The 16,242-nt window shown below is 34.7% G+C and overlaps 2 protein-coding genes across 4 annotated transcripts; one reads left to right on the top strand and one right to left on the bottom strand.

Moving 5' to 3' along the window:
* Positions 1–6,344: 6,344 nt before the first annotated feature.
* Positions 6,345–10,080, top strand: LOC103485526 (CASP-like protein 5B1). Of its 3 annotated transcripts, XM_008443174.3 has the most exons (4): positions 6,413–6,898; positions 7,057–7,283; positions 8,815–8,947; positions 9,670–10,080. In XM_008443174.3, exons 2-4 carry the CDS (start codon positions 7,162–7,164, stop codon positions 9,868–9,870), a joined length of 456 nt encoding a protein of 151 aa, XP_008441396.2. In that variant the 5' UTR covers positions 6,413–6,898; positions 7,057–7,161; the 3' UTR covers positions 9,871–10,080. The 3 variants fall into 3 exon arrangements, with proteins under 3 accessions (XP_050937877.1, XP_008441396.2, XP_050937878.1); XM_051081920.1 differs by having other exon boundaries at positions 6,345–7,283; XM_051081921.1 differs by lacking the exons at positions 6,413–6,898; positions 9,670–10,080 and adding an exon at positions 9,391–9,663 and having other exon boundaries at positions 6,920–7,283.
* Positions 10,081–10,401: 321 nt separating this feature from the next.
* On the bottom strand, positions 10,402–14,197 carry LOC103485527 (mannose-1-phosphate guanylyltransferase 1). The gene is made up of 5 exons (XM_008443176.3): positions 13,864–14,197; positions 12,145–12,278; positions 11,774–11,836; positions 11,452–11,691; positions 10,402–11,334 (listed from the first exon to the last, which is right to left on the bottom strand). The coding sequence occupies exons 2-5, from the start codon at positions 12,253–12,255 to the stop codon at positions 10,663–10,665; spliced, it is 1,086 nt and encodes a 361-aa protein (XP_008441398.1). The 5' UTR covers positions 12,256–12,278; positions 13,864–14,197; the 3' UTR covers positions 10,402–10,662.
* Positions 14,198–16,242: the final 2,045 nt, after the last annotated feature.

Below are 16,242 nucleotides of genomic sequence, written 5' to 3'. Positions count from 1 at the left end.
AACTTATAGTTTTAATGTGTATCATATATACGTTAAATTTTAACATATAGTTTTAATATGAATTTAATTCACATTAAATTAAACTCATTCATATTTGAACTCATTCAAATATTTTATTCTCATAAATTAATTTTGAATCATATCTAAAATTAAATTTATATAATAAAGTTTAATTAAAATATAAATTTTATATTATAATGTATCACCATACATTATATTATTTCCTAAAGTAAATTTGAACATTTCAAATTACAACTAATACAATTAAATCTCATTACCATTAATAAATATTTGTTAATTGTGTGCACACTCCACTAAAGACTCATAGCTGAACTCTTCTAATTGCAGATATATTCCGGTGTCTATGGATATAAACCAATACCAATAAGTTAGTCCTTCACAAGTGTTTGTAACACCAGCTAGGTCAAATTATCGTTTTACCCTAGGTTACTTCTAGTCCTTAAATACCAGTGCTCCTCAATGAACAACATGTTTATGGTCAAATGACTAAACAGAAACCTTTCTCGTGCATAGAGAGAGTATGACCCTTTATTCAAGTCTTGGAGACACCATTTAAGAGATAACTTATCTACTTACCCTAAAGTCGGGAAGGGGTGAATTTCATCTGGTGTGATTATGTTCCCAGCTCTCTACTCGATCTTGCTCCCAAAATGATAAGTATATTGAGTCGACAATCTGACCACTCTCACCTGTACAAATCAAAGAACAATCTCTCGTAAACAGGAGTTCATAAATACACTCAGGATTAAGACTAAGTTACCTAGATCATCCTAATAAAATAGAAACCTAACTAGTTAAGGGAGTTACATCTAGTGGTTACTATTTCTTCGTGGTCCGGTCTTATGAAAATTCATTGCATAGGATATCCTCACTCGTATGTCACCTACACGAACTCGTTGGATCATTGCGTTTATATCAAATACAAAGTGAGTCGTATCCATAGTGTTACCAGGATAAGGTACCCCGCCTTATCCTTATATTATAGACCCTTTAAGCTGATCTCGAACATTGATCCACGTATGTCTCTACATACTGTTCAAGTCTCATCAAACAACTTAAAATGTTAGTTTATTAGATTTAGGTTATTAAGAAAAAACTAATAATAAAATCAATAACACTTATTGAAATTATAATAATAACACTTTATTAACAACGAACAATAGATTATATTTACTATCTAAGAGTTTTAGAATATAAAACCCAACAGGGACAACCTTGGGACAAACTTGAGAACGAGTTTGATGTTTTAGCAATACTGTTTTACTATTTGTTAAACTCTACTGTTGTTATTACAACTACTTAGATAGCTAACCACTACTTGTATACATTTTCACCTAGTAACATACATCTCTTCTCATATTGAGGGAGAAGGTTTTCATTCAATAAAAAATAGTCTTTGGTATTAAAGCATCATAAGCTCTCGGGACCTATGGCTAGCTGTCCGACGAAACCAACTGGTAACAACAGAATAACCTGCTCAAAATCAAGAGGCAGATGAAACCCCATCATTTCTTCAAGAACCACCTCGAGACTTTTGCTGTCCTTGGAGGCTTCGATGAAGGGATTACAAACAACAATGCAAGAAGATTTGCATCAAGAACGTCAAAAATTCGTTCGATATTGGGGGCAGCGAGGCATTCGTGGAGCTAGACTAAATAGAGGTGGGTGAATTCATTAAAAAAGGAGGTTTGTAGCTCAAGAATGTAGGAGACCTAATCAAGAGTATCAAGAAGTTCCCCCAACATTTCAAAATTTTGCAAGAATGAAATACAATCGATCAAAGAAGATATCGAAGAAAAAAAATACTAGAAGTTGGTATTGACAAGAAAATCAATTTTACTTCCATAAACAATGTTGGAGTTCTGATTCATAAGAAGAATTTCAACATTCTAATTTTAGCCGTGCTCGATTTTCTCAAAGAACCTATCATTATCCAAATTGAAATTTGATTCTATTGATTCTAGTGACTCCGATGATGTTTTTAAGGCATTTTGGGATGGAATAAGAAGGTGACAATATCAAAAAATGGCACCACGATCCAATCAAACTCATTTTTCAAGAAATCAACGTTTATTGGGGAAAATGACTTAGCATGTAGATCAACTATCTTCATTTGCAAGAGTACAAGAATGAATCTGTTTCATATACAAAAGAAAATGTAAAGGATCACAATTGGAAAATTTTCAAATAGAAAATTATGAAGATAAATTTGAAGAACAATAATTTAAAAATGTTGATTTGAAAATGGTCACAAGTGAAGAAAAATGCAAAGAAGAAGATGAAAAAGAAGCATCAAACATCGAGCAAAATTCAAACAAAAACAATGACCATTGGTAGTGCTGGAAATGAATCATCAAACCATCGAAGAACATGAAGAGATGATTAAGAAAATGTGATTCTTGAAGGATTTTTTTCGAAAGTGAATTCTTTTGAAATTGATTCTTTGACTATAGTTTTAAGTGAGATCGAAGGAAACATCTTTTTTGGGTTTACGATCAATGTAGAGGTTCATCTACCAGTGGCCATATTTAATTTTTTGTCTCGATTTTATCCCTCTGATCATAAGATTTTTGTTCAAAACGTAGGAGGTTGGTTTGGTCATACTTTGTTCCTTTCAATGGATTCCAGCTTACATAGCAGACTCATCTCGCAACTCACCTTGGGAAAAGTTTAATGCTCGAGGGGTGGAATGATGTAATACATCTTGAGATAAACTCGAGGTCGATTGACAGACCTAACTCGAGATAATCTCACCTCGAGGACGAGTTTGATGTTTTGGCAATACTGTTTTACTACTTTTTTATTATTTATGTTAAACTTTATTTTTGTTATTACAACTACTTATGTAGCTAACCACTACTTGTACATATTTTCACTTATAAATAAGCATCTCCTCTCATATTTAAGGGAGAAGATTTTCATTCAATCAAAAATTGTCAAGCCCTGCCCCTAAAGTTGCTTCTTTGCAACCTAGTGGAGGCATGTCGGCTAGGCCTTCAATGCTTACCACACCGCGTAGTGAGTATAACAACTTCTCTTTTACAACCTCATCGCAGGGCTTAAACACCAAGCTTTCTTAACACAATAGCGGAATACAACAACTTAAATTTTATTAACTTAGCTTTATCACCAAGCCTTTAATACTTAGCTTAACAATACCTTTCAACTGCTTATGCAACAGACACAAGATAATGCAACGAAATGAGTACAAAAATTTTCTTTATTAAGTTAACACTTTACAATGTTCAAACATAACTTAAAATTTTCCTTACAACAAGACTTAAACATAATCTTTAAGCCTCCCTTTGCCTAGCATAACTTTTCAATTTGACGTCTGGTTTGCTTGCCTCATCGTGTAGCAATGCACCTTGTTATCTCATCTCCACCAAGGTGCAGCTCTTCACGTCACAGTACTGGAAGAGGCTTGGTGAAACTTTCTTGGCACTGGTACTCAACCTGCGCTCTAGTTACTGCCTCTTTCTCCCCTTTGTTCTTTAATTGCCTCCTCGAGCAGGCGCTTAGAGGTGTAAAGCTTCCTCAGCTAAATATTCAGGGTCCTTACGCCTTTCTTCCCTATTTAGTTGAGGTTTGGCATTAAGGAGCGACAACCTTACCAATCATCTTCTTAGACGAGAGATAAGACGACATCACTGTCATGCTGCATAAGGCTGTAGAGTATTTCTGCCTTTCCTCCTTAACTAGGCTACAATGTTTGAGAACCATTATTCGCATGGCTTCGACGCTTGACAATCTGGGGAAGGAAAACTTAAAAACATAAGTCAAACGGACTTAGTGAGTGAAAGGTTTGAGAAAACCTTTCTAGAGAAAAACAACAAGATTCAGATAATAAATAATAACAAGATCATATCATAGACAATTAATTATTATCACATCAAACCACAACAACCATCACCTCAAACACAAATAAATTCCATGCGTTCAAGCAAATACGCGTTCCAACTCATTATCGAGACCTAGGATTCTTTCCTTGCCGAACCTGAGATTCACATTCAACCAGCATCATGCAAGTTACCTGGGATTTACACTAGTGCCTCGTCACATTCATCCTTTCTCAATCTAGGATTTTCATTCAACCAGCATCTCATTGCAACTCACCTAAACTTGAGATTCTCCCATCCCCTAGACCTTGGATTCATATTCAACCAGCGCCATGCAAGTTATCTGGAATTTATACCAGCACCTCGTCACATTCATCCTTTTTTAATCTAGGATTTTCATTCAACCAACGTCTCATTGCAACCCACCTAGATTTGGGATTCTCCCCTTGTCTAGACTTGGGATTTACATTCAATCAGCTTCATGCGAGTTACCTGGGATTTCCGCCAGCGTCTTGTGATGGATCTCATCTTCTCTCAATAGACAACCATTATAAATAGTAAACAAAAAAGTTAGCTCTCAGCTTACTTTTCTTACATATTATTTCCGTAGTGACAATATCATACAATAAGAATCACGAAAGAATACTTTCAGACGATTGTCAACAGAATACCTTAAACACAATATTAACTATTTATGGAAGTCATTCATAAGGCCAATCTTCCATTGATGGAAGATTCACATATATTCTACTTACGAGAGATACTAAAAAGAAAAACAAACATTGTTTTGAGGATACTCATTTGTTTAGGACGAACTACTCGCAATATTCATTCATAACTCGTAAATGTACACAGAAAAGAATCAGCAATAAATGACAGCTTAGTAATCACGTCGAATCTTGTTTTATCACTCACAAATATACTTAGCCTCAACTCCTTCCTTTTCTGCCTTTGGATGCCTCTTCTTCACCTAGCAATTCCCTTGTCCAACTGTTTAGCATTCCAGATCTCCCTTCTTTAAATTTATCTAAAAATCTAACTCTTCCAAACAGAACTCCCATTTTTCTCTTTGGCCTTTTTTTATAGTTACCTCCCACATCCAAGGGTCGCTTCAACACTCTACACGTGTCTCCTTATCGATTTTTCGCATCATGCAACAAACCCAACTCGACATGTAAGCTATCCGTAAGTGGCAATTGGACATTCCCTCAAGATGCGCATCATATCTCCTTGGGAAGCCAAACTCTTTAATTATCTGACCCTTCTATCTTCTCAGAAAGTACCAGACATTTACTTCCTCTCAATGAGTGGTCAAGTCATCATGACAAGACACTTCTTCACTTCTTTTCTTAGGCGTATACACTTATTTCCGTATTACTATGCTAAACACCACACTCCTGGCGTCAAACGGATGCTTCTTCCTTGCGAGCTTATTCTTACCGCATCATTTTCCTTCTCGCAATGGAACTTAGAATTAAGCATTTCTTTTCACATCGCCTTCTTCCCTTTTGCATGTTCCCTTGCGGGAATGTCCTATACTCCTATTTGAATTAACTTTCCTACAAGGATTCTCTCTACCCATACTTCATTTCTTCTGGTCAGGGCCTCATGCATACTCCTTCCCCGGAGCATTTCTTTGATCAAGAGTCTCTTCGTTCAATATCCTAGTAGCAAGGTTTTTATCACCTTGGTGGTACGCGATCAGGACCTCACAAAAATAGTCTTTAGTATCACACCAAGATTCACATATTATATTTTATTCGATATAATATAAAAAAACCAAACAAAGTTATGTTCAAATGAGCATTGTTCAACCATAAGTAACAGAAATTACTTCATTATGCTTATAGTCAAATCAATCTACCTTTTTTGTTTTCTTTTCAAGTAATGTATGTCACTTGTTGCAAACGTTGATGTCAGTGATTGCTCAATTTTTCTATGCAAACAATAATTTTGTTTTTGTTATATTTTTGTTAATACAACTCCGTTTTAACAAAATAAACATTTGTTTTCATATGATTTTTCACGTTTTTTCCAACAATGCATTAAATGATTTGAAGTTTTGTTGTGCTGTTATTGGAAGGGAAGAGCAAAAGAGACATAGGAAATATATGGAAAGAGAGCATTTAATAAAAATGATATTTCACATGTCAAAAGAATCAATAACCAACAAGTTTTTAGAAAGAGTTCAATCATAGAAAAGTTTTTGCTTTGTGAATGATTTTGTACAATTTTCCAAGAAGAACAAGGGTGTTTGTGTTTTAGGGTTTAAGAAAGGGTTGTTTTTAATCAAATAAGTTATGCTTCAATATCCTATATAGAGTTTAATATTTAAAGTTTCTAATCTAATTAGTTGAACCAAAGCAAGCATTTAAACCATTGATACATGCATTCATATATATATATATATATATATATATATATTGTATATATATATATTGTTTTTGTGAGATGATAAACCAATGTTACTTCGTCTTAAATGTTAATTTTCAAAACTGCATATTACGAAGTTCAATTTAATTTTCCCAAACTTTGAAACAAAATTTCATGTTTTACTCGTTTCGCAAAAACCTTTCTTCTTTATCTTCCTTCAAATCTTGCAACACCTCCACGCCCTTCTTACTTTCTCCTTCACTACATGGAAAAATAGTTTCTTCTTCTTCTTCTTCTCTCGCAATCTCATATTCCAGTTTTCAATCGCATCTCTGCAAAAAAAATACGTTTCGTGGCCATCGGTGCAGCTTTCAGGACTGACCGATTCTGCTGTAAAACAGAGATGAGGGAGGGCATAGAAGTAATTTCCGCGGAGAAGAACAAATTAATGGAAGAAAAAGCACCGATACGCTACTTCGTAAACAAAAGAATCGACCGAAAGTTTCTTTCGCTTTCCATTAGGACCGCTTTTTGTCGAAAACCCTATAGGAACTAGAAAGAAGAAATTTTGCTCAAACAGCCCGTGATTGTGAGTGGAGATAGACCTACACATCGGTTCACCGGACGTAATATCACCACCAATATAATTGCGCCACGTCGTTAAGGTTCGTTAGCCGAAAAAGAAAAAGGGTGACAGCTTAGCTAGCTTAGAGTCAATGGAAAAGAACATTCCTCATTGGGAGTCCAAGATCTCCTCCCAATTCCCAATTTTCTTCTTTTCTAATTCTTTCTAACAAACCCATTTCTGGGTTTCACTTTTCAGATTCAACTCTTAGCCAAACTGCCGAGTGCTAAACCATTGAAGCCATCTTTCTTTATCTTCCCTTGTTTAGAAGCTTCAGATTTAGTAGAAGGAGAGCAGGCTGAGATGTTTGGGAGTCCTGGAAGAATGAGCGGGCTGGTGCTCAGATGTGCGCAATGGCTATTTGCTGCTGTGTCTATTGGGTTTATGGTCACTGCTCCTGGCTTCTTCAACTCCACTGCATTCTGGTAATGATGCTTAACCCTTATCCCATCTGTACCATTCCTTTTGTTTGATTGAGAAATGTGGACCAGACACTCGTTCTTGATTAGACCCATTGTATTGTGGGTGTTTCTGAAAATAGAAATTCAATTCAATAGAGGAAAGAAACGAAAATATTGGATTATTGATTGTTGGATATAAGAATATTGTACTTGATAACGTCTTTTTCAAATGATTTTGAACTTCGACCCATTTGTTGTTCTTACTATTACTTGTTAGTTGTTTGTTAATAACAAAGTATCTTGCATTATGTTTTTTAGTGCCTTGAATAATTAGAGTTCGTATTTGTTGACATTGGAAAATTCTGGCATTATTGTTTTTTCTTGGTTCATTTTTTTCTGTACTGATCCCTTACGTTATGCTTGTAACACTTGTTTCTGTTGTATGTTAATTTAACTGCTTCATTATTTATGACCTTAGGAAATTTTAGTTTGGTGCCATTACATTCCTGAAAACTAAATCCGATCTTTAATGTCTTTGATCTTAGTCTTAGAGTCCATTGTAGCCTTCATTTTTATACAGGCTACTAGCTGTTTGCATTTAAGTTGCCCATTTGTTTTGTCATAATGTTTGGGCACCCCGGTTCTGTGATTTGGGAAGAATAATGCAGATACCGGCAGTATCCATTTTCTACTGGAATTTCAAAAATAGTTGTTTGCATCCTGAACTCTCTCCATAGTGGATTCCCCCCAAACCCTTCTTTTTCATATGAACCAACATTTCAGACTTTCATTCTTGTTCAGGGATGTGTGGTAGTTTGCAACATGGAATACTTGAGAACTTTTCTGGGGTTGAAATTTGCATATATGATTTTGAACTCTCCGCTTTAAATGTTACTTAAACTATCTCCTCTGATTTTTACCTTATGTTTTCATGGTGTTTTTTTTTTCTTCGCTAAGAAGAAGCACAAATAGAAATACAAGACATGGATATAACACCCTTCGTTTTTTAAAAATCTAGTACACAGCATGGAAAAGAAACATATATTAAAAAAACTTTGATTTCGAAGCTTTTGTATGTAATTATTCATTCAGTAACATTTTACTTACTTGGAATCCCTTCCTTTAGTTGGGGTGTTTTGGTGGACTTGTTTTTTGTATTCCCTTGTATTCTTTCATTTTTCCTCAATGACGTAGTTGTTTTTATTAATTTTTTTTAAAAAAATGTATATGATTTATATACAAGTTAATTGGTTGATGCATTTACATGCTTAAACAACTTAGTTGGATGTTCACGCTTAAATTTTATTATTATTATCATGTATGTATAGTCTACTCAATAAGTATTTTATGCATGTCTAACACATTTGTTACACTAACAAGTAGCTAACATGTGTTCAAGTGCAAGAGGATCTAACATGTGTCAGACATGGACATGCTAACCAAATAAAGTGTTGTGCCTCTTAGGTTTTATGTGTCAGCTTTAACCACTCTTATGTGTAGTTCTATTGCAATGTAGTGGTTCTTGTCTAATTTTAGGCCTATTTATTTCAATCAGTTATTTAATCGCTTCGATGGGGCTTCAAATTCTTTGGAGCTTTGGACTCGCATGCCTTGATTTGCATGCTTTGCGTATGAAGAAAAGCTTGCGGAATTCAGTTCTACTGTGTCTATTTGCCATTGGAGATTGGGTGAGTATCTCTGTTCTTGAACTTGCGAAATACATGAATATGTTAGAATTATATATGAAGATATATGGACAATGTACTATAATATCAGAAGAACAAGTAACAAGGTAAACTCCTAGCTTTTTGAGAGGGCTAGACTCTCCCAAATTCCCTCACAAGGAAATCTCACAAAATTCTGCTAATTACTAATGTGCCGCCTCTAACCCTTTATTTCAACCCATTCCCTCTATTTATAACTAAAGAATCCTCACAAACTTACTTGCTAATTACTAATGTGCCGCCTCTAATAACTATACTAATATTTTACTATAATCCCATATATCTCTAATTAGGTCCCTTACAAGAATATCACAATAGAATGTACTCAAAGTAGCGAGTGTTAATCGTATTTCTAATTTTGTGAAGTACTTGCCATTTGCGTTGATTAAGCATTTGTTGTACTGTAGTGAAGCATAGTTTAGCTGCAGTTTTATGTTAGGCCTCCAATATTGCTGAAGTATTCAAATAAGGGCAAAAAGGTGAATGCCTTTTGTCTATTGAAAAGTAGTCGAGAGTAGTCAAGGGAACGAACTCTCTTTAATCAGTTGGGGGGTAAAGCCTTTTGCATCTGTTATGGTAATTGCATATCAATACCAGTAAGGGAATATCTTACAATTTTACCTTATGAATCCACTGGTTTTAGCATGGCTAACCTCATCAATTCATCTACTTGAAATGAAACGCAGGTCGTATCAACGCTTTCACTTGCAGCTGCATCATCGTCTGCTGGGGTGGCCATTCTGTATTCAAGGGACTTGGACTACTGCAGATCACCTCCTTATATTTCTTGCAGCAAGATCGAAATATCTGTGGCTTTTGCTTTTATTTCCTGGTTCCTACTTGGTTTATCATCGTTGGTAACATTTTGGCTATTGGGCACAGTATAATAGAGCATAACACGCCCCCATTTTCCGAGGCTTTCTCCTCAAACGTAAATGAGTCTTGAAATCTCTTCCGTTTTTTGATATAGTAGGCCTCCTCTTACCCTCCCTTTTGTAAATTAATAATATATTTTCTCCCCGTCTCGTGCCCTTTTGTCCATTTTGAAATGATATTAGGTTTGCATATTCCTATCGAAGCATACCATCTTTTATGTTCTTCTATTCTTCCCATCAATTTAATGCTTGATCGCACCATCTTACGAAGAAAACATTAGCGGTTGTAAATATCTCAGGAATATGAAGCATTTGGCTAAATAACAAAACATTTGAATGCAACACAAATGGAGGTAGAGAGATTTGAACATCCTGCGCTTCAATGAACTGAACTTTTGAAGTTGGTACTACTTGTTATTATGATCCAATAGATATTGCAATATACAATAACAAATGAGTACCTCCTACTGCAAGGAACTGATGACTAACGATGAACTCAAAAAGCTGAAGCAAAGAAAACAGCTTTTCTTTGGGAAAAGAAACTGAAAATTAATGGATAATTATTTTCCTATATACACAAAAATATTACAATGTAAATGTATGACACCATGACAAGAAATGTCCTTAGATAAAGGAGATTGACCCTTCAACATAGAACTTGAACTAGCAGACACCGACATTATGCTGCGCCCACGAAGAGGGAAAAAAAAAAGAAAAGAACTAGTAAAATTCAATAACGACAACGTTAAGTAAGACACTGCTGCTCTCAAAAAGGGATTCAACTAACAAGCAAAATACACACCTTTACATTACTATTTCAGGCTTCAAAATGCTAGATTTTATTTCTTTGTGCGGCAGGACAACTCCACCATTACTGTAAATTTCATCACCCACATGAACGTCTTCACCTAGTATTGTCATGTTCTCTACACGTGCCCATTGTCCGACGGTGGAGTGCCAGCCTATGATACTGCTCGATATGCAAGCATGCTTCTTGATGCGCACTCCACGCATTACGGTGCATCGAGATAGCCGGACTCCTGACTCAACAACACAACCAGGACCGATGGCAACGTCAGGACCAATCAGACATCCTTCACCAATCTTCGCTGTCTCATCCACCAGAACATTCCCTACAATGTGAGATCCAACGGCTAACATGGATGAAGAGTTCTTTCTCAAGGAGTTTAGATATAATCTTAGTCCTGTGATATAATCTTTTGGCTGTCCGATATCCATCCAAAACCCTGGCAGTACCATTGCATAAAGCTTCTGCTCTGCTGCAATGCTAGGGAACACCTCTTTCTCAATGGATGTTGGTCTCAGTTCGATTCTATCTAGAACAGAGGGGTTTAATAGGTAAATTCCCGCATTGATTTTGTTGCCCACAAATAGTTTTGGTTTCTCGACAAATTTCTCAACTTTCCCTGTAGATTCGTCCATGACCACCACACCGTATTTGGAAGGCTCATCCACCTTGAAGAAGAAAATATAATCAATCAACTACTGACTTGAAGGAACTGTCAGATAATGAGAAGAACCTTGACCAAGGGGGCCTAAGAAGAAAACTTTATCCCAACTAAAGTGTTTTACCTTGGTGACCATGATTGAAGCCTCTCCCCCATGGCTCTTGTGGAATTCAATCATTTGTTTAAGTGGGTACTCACTGATAACGTCGCTATTGAGGACAAAGAATGGCTCGCCTGAATCATCTATCAGTTTGTCCCTTGCAAGGGCCAGAGGGCCAGCTGTTCCAAGGGGTTCTGTCTCCTGAGAGCATGTGATCTTGATCCCAAGCTTTTTCTCAAATTCTTTCAAGAAATTCAACATTACCTACAGAAATATAGATTTATTGCGTTAATCACTGCAAACCTCAAGTAAAGTAGGCGAATGAAACAGAGTTCTATTTCCATACTTCTGGCTGATAATTGATTGCCAGAACCACTTCTTCCACTCCAATAGCCTTGAGAGCTTCTATCTGAACAGTGAGGGTGAAAATGGCTTTTCAGAACAACAGTGCGATTAAACAAAATAATATCCTTATAAGCAGTTAACTTTGGGACATTTTCTAATTTATATTCATTTGGAGTTTGCCAGAAAATGAATTTGCACTGTCCATCTCTAGTTTATAATACAATTAGAATTAGAAAATCACTAATTTGATATCAATATTTCTTTGAAATTAACTGTAAAATTTTAGATATCACATTAGCAGGGTAACTAGAAACTTATTGAACAAAGGGGTCAAGGGGGGAAGGGGAGAATAAAAAGAAAAAATAAATAAACCTGGTGCAAGATCATGGGTTTATTCGCAAAGTCAACAAGTGGCTTGGGAACACTGAGGGTCAGTGGCCTCAAACGAGTTCCAAATCCTCCAACAAGAATAAGTGCCTTCATTGTGATGTGCTAATTTCTGCTTTCTGTAGACAATGAAAATGAAAATGAAAATTGCTTTGACTCGTTAAAGAAGACAAGAATATCCAATGTTAAGAACGAAATAAAAAGATAAATAATCTATTATCCCTTGTAAGCATGCATGTGCATATATCTAAGCAACGGCAAACGTATATAAATCTTCGAACCAATGTAAGTGCTTCTACATGTAGATATATCATAGTATGACACATAGCATTCAGTACATCAACAGACGGAGCTATAGAGAGAGACAGATAAGAGACTCCTAAGCACTTAGGAAGATCTATTCTGACCAACAAAAGTTGGAAAGAACCACAAAATACCAAAGGCAGCCGAGTGATTAAACATTGATCCATGTGATTACCAAAATATCTACAAAATATTTGGCTGTCAATGAGAACTAAAAAGAATAATATAACATAATAATTACTGTCTCCACGTAAGGATGGTTGGTTTTTCTACATTGTTGAAGATTTAAATAGTCCAATTCCAAATGTGCCACCTTGTCCAACCTTACTCATGAATACGAAACCAAAATTATTTCACAAAAAGCAATAGTTTTTTTAAAGCTATTTTCAATATATAATGTTTTCAGAACAAAAGTTTGGTCAAACGGGTTTGGCTAGTTGTTTTTTGAAAGCTTTCTACTACCCACCACCTGATTTTCTTTTGGAACAATTGAGGGTGTTCTTCATTTTTTAAAATAACACATACATCAATCTCAGCAAACACATTACATTGAACTTCACGATTTTGTTTAAGACCAATAACAGAAAAATTACTTCTGCAATTGAGACAATCTTAGAAAATTTCCTTCTCCACCAAAAGGATTGAAATGCAATAAACGTCAAAATTCAGATCGATAGATGAGAAAATGCCTATCAATTCATTTTGGTATGCTGCCAGTGTAATTTCATAAGATAATCCAACAAAATCCTTTAAACATCATTGACACATCTATTATTCGAAACTAGAGCAAAAACGTTTCACATCCAATTACTCTAGTCATCATTTCCTCAGGTGGCTTGCAAGGATGAATTCAACACCAATCGTAAAAGATACAAGTTAATCCCGGAAGCAACCATCTTAAAGCATTTAGAATGAAGTACAGATCTGAATGCATGAAAATGATCATAACCTTATCCAACTGATTCATTGTTCATCTCATATAAATTCCAACCTATAAGCAACAAGACACGAATGGAAGCGAAACCATTGTAACACAAACAATCAGAAAGGCAAACATATAATATAAAAGTAGCCGAAACCTTATCAGATCTGACATCTTAATAATGAAAGCACTCATTGGAAACAAAAATACGTCGATGAAGAAGATCGAATCAACAAGATTCGAGCACAAAGCAATAAAATCAGAACAGTCAAACAAAGAATAAGTTAGCTACGATTCTGAAATTCCAATCAAACCGCAACCACATTGTCACATTCAACCTTAAAAAAAAACACTATCCGAAGTGATAGAAGAAGGAAGGAAAAGCAGGGATCTAGGGAAAAGAAGAAGAAGAAGAAGAAGAAGAAGAAGAAGAAGAAGAAGAAGGAAGAAGTGAAGAATGGAAGAAGAAAAGTAATTACCTAAAGATGTCAGGGGGATCAGAACCCGAGGTGAAACGGAAAAGCAGTGGAATTTAGACCGCGAGAGCTCTGGTTCAGAGTTATTCCCGCGGTTAGACCTTAAGGTTTGGGTTTCCGTCGGGTTCTGATCAGAGGAGGCCTGCGGAGGGAAGAATGGAGCCTTATCGGCCTCCATAAATATGCGAATTGAAGGAAGACAAAGCCATGGCCCTTCCGGATTTCAATTAATTAATTAAAAATTTTATTTTTGATTGGCTGGATCACGTTTCTACTTTTTAGTGGTTGAAGGAAGTGGGTCACGTCCGCTAAGGGCCTCCCCTCCCCCGTCCCTTGGTTTGAGAAACGAGAAGGGTGGTTTCAAGTACGGCCAGCTCATCAAAATTTTGCAGGCCTTCAAACCAAACTGAGTTACGTGGCCACATGTGATTGGCTGTCACGCTCCTAGAATCACAGTCATGCGTTAAAACTAGATGGATAAAAATGAGAGTGTCGGTTGCGGATTTTAAATTATTATACTTTGGATTATCAAAGGGAATATGCTTTCTTTCTATACTATCATTTTCCTCTTTAATAATCTAAAATAATAAAAACATTACAAGTTTCATTTTTAAAATGTGAGATCCATGTCTTTGTTACCCCTTCAAACTTTTATTAAAATCAAATTAGTCCCTAAACTTTTTTTAATTTGAGTTTACATACATGTTCTCAATTTTATTTTTTAAGTTTATCAAAAGTATCTCTCATTCCTAAAAAGTAAGTAATAAATTGTTATCTTGGACTTCTATATTTTATGTTAATTTTTTAATTGATTTATTATTTTTTGTTTAATAAATTTTAAATTTTTTAAAACTAATATGGCTTTAAACTCTATGACCTTTCATCATGTGTTTAAATTTGAGATGTAATCAACTTAATAGAAGTTTTATATATTCATTAAATATAAATTAGACACAATTTAAAATTTAAGGATTTAATGCATGTTGGAAGTTAGGTGAATTTGAAAGGGCTGAAATCACTTGTGTCATTTTCTAAATCAGTAAAAAAAAAAAAAAAAAAAAAGAAAGATGTAAATACTTTTAAATCATTTAATCATTAAGTATTGATTGTCATTGATTTTAATAATTTAAAAATTATTCTCACTCAAGCATATGCACTTATTAAATAGAAAATAAAAAAATTTTAAAAATATAAACAGTTGTTAAAGTTTAAGAACTGAAGTAAATAGATAGAAAGATAACTTTCAGAATTTTGAAACTAAAATTATAAAGAAATTAACTAAAATAAAAGAGAAAAAGAAGAAATATTTATCGAGCGTATTAATGAAGGCCATGTTCTGTTCAACTTTTGCTTAAAGGCGAAAGAGATTGAATTACTCAATGGACAAGCAATCCAACATTTGTCCAGTTTTTGAAAAAGCTAATTCCACATTTGGGAACTGTGCTGTGAATTACCAAGTCTTTGTATATTGTAAGATGCAAATTTATTCAACTTTCATTATATATGAATTAATAGTTTGACTTTGGAGATGATGCTTTGATAAAATAAGAAGCAAAAAATAGAAAATAAAGGATGAATTGTGTGTGATGAAGTGAAAAAGGAATTAGGTTAGGTTTGGCAGTAGATTTAGGCCCCAAATGCGCATCATCATTATTAATTCTTCCCCTTTTGTACCTTTTTCCTTAATGTCAACTTCTTTTAGGGACAATACCACATTAAATTGGTTTATAGTAGTAATATTAGTAACATCACTTCTAAATTTGTCATTAACAATATTAATGTTTTCTCTCCTCTCAAAGTAAATATATATTAACTAAAATTGGTTTATAAATAAATTTTTTTTTAAAAGATATTGAATTAAAGCGTGAGGCAAGAAATTAAATCTCCTCGTACTTTAATATTAATTTTAGCATGTAAGACTGCTTTTTTAATATAAGAGTATAGTAAATCAAAGTTAATCTAAAAAGTGAGACTCATTTGATTATATTTGATATTGTTTAGATATGTACATTTGGAGCTACTTCCAAATTTGCAAATAAAAAGTATAAACTGACCGATGAGAGAAGTGTGGTCAATCCAATTGTGTCACAGAAAGAGTTGAGGAAGTGAGAGAGATAGTTTACATTCCTATCATTTTATGGGTTAAAGTTTGTGTGTCCTTTCCTTTTCTTTGGTTTTCTCATCTCAATTCCATATGGTTTTCCTAAGCAAACAAATAATGACATTTGATGTGTGTTATAGATTTTGTAGCGTGTGATCCACAATTATATATTATTACAATTGAATATGGAATATTAGCAGAAACCTAACACCCAAATTTGTTGACTGTTTTGAAAATTCCATTGTTGACGGAACGTCGCCCATTACCAACTTTAGTCTTTC

This window comes from Cucumis melo, chromosome 3 (assembly GCF_025177605.1).
Source record: "Cucumis melo cultivar AY chromosome 3, USDA_Cmelo_AY_1.0, whole genome shotgun sequence".
Classification (NCBI taxonomy): Eukaryota; Viridiplantae; Streptophyta; class Magnoliopsida; order Cucurbitales; family Cucurbitaceae; genus Cucumis; species Cucumis melo.
This window is presented reverse-complemented; position numbering and strand designations above follow the sequence as displayed.

What these genes read in the sequence shown, in the direction of transcription:
- LOC103485526 (XM_051081920.1), top strand. Translation starts at nt 7,162, where the DNA reads ATGTTTGGGAGTCCTGGAAGAATGAGCGGGCTGGTGCTCAGATGTGCG. An exon ending in TTCAACTCCACTGCATTCTG is followed by an intron (nt 7,284 to 8,814) that starts GTAATGATGCTT and finishes TATTTCAATCAG; the next exon opens with TTATTTAATCGCTTCGATGG. An exon ending in TATTTGCCATTGGAGATTGG is followed by an intron (nt 8,948 to 9,669) that starts GTGAGTATCTCT and finishes AATGAAACGCAG; the next exon opens with GTCGTATCAACGCTTTCACT.
- LOC103485527 (XM_008443176.3), bottom strand. Translation starts at nt 12,255, where the DNA reads ATGAAGGCACTTATTCTTGTTGGAGGATTTGGAACTCGTTTGAGGCCA. An exon ending in AACCCATGATCTTGCACCAG is followed by an intron (nt 11,837 to 12,144) that starts GTTTATTTATTT and finishes CTCACTGTTCAG; the next exon opens with ATAGAAGCTCTCAAGGCTAT. An exon ending in CAATCAATTATCAGCCAGAA is followed by an intron (nt 11,692 to 11,773) that starts GTATGGAAATAG and finishes ATATTTCTGTAG; the next exon opens with GTAATGTTGAATTTCTTGAA.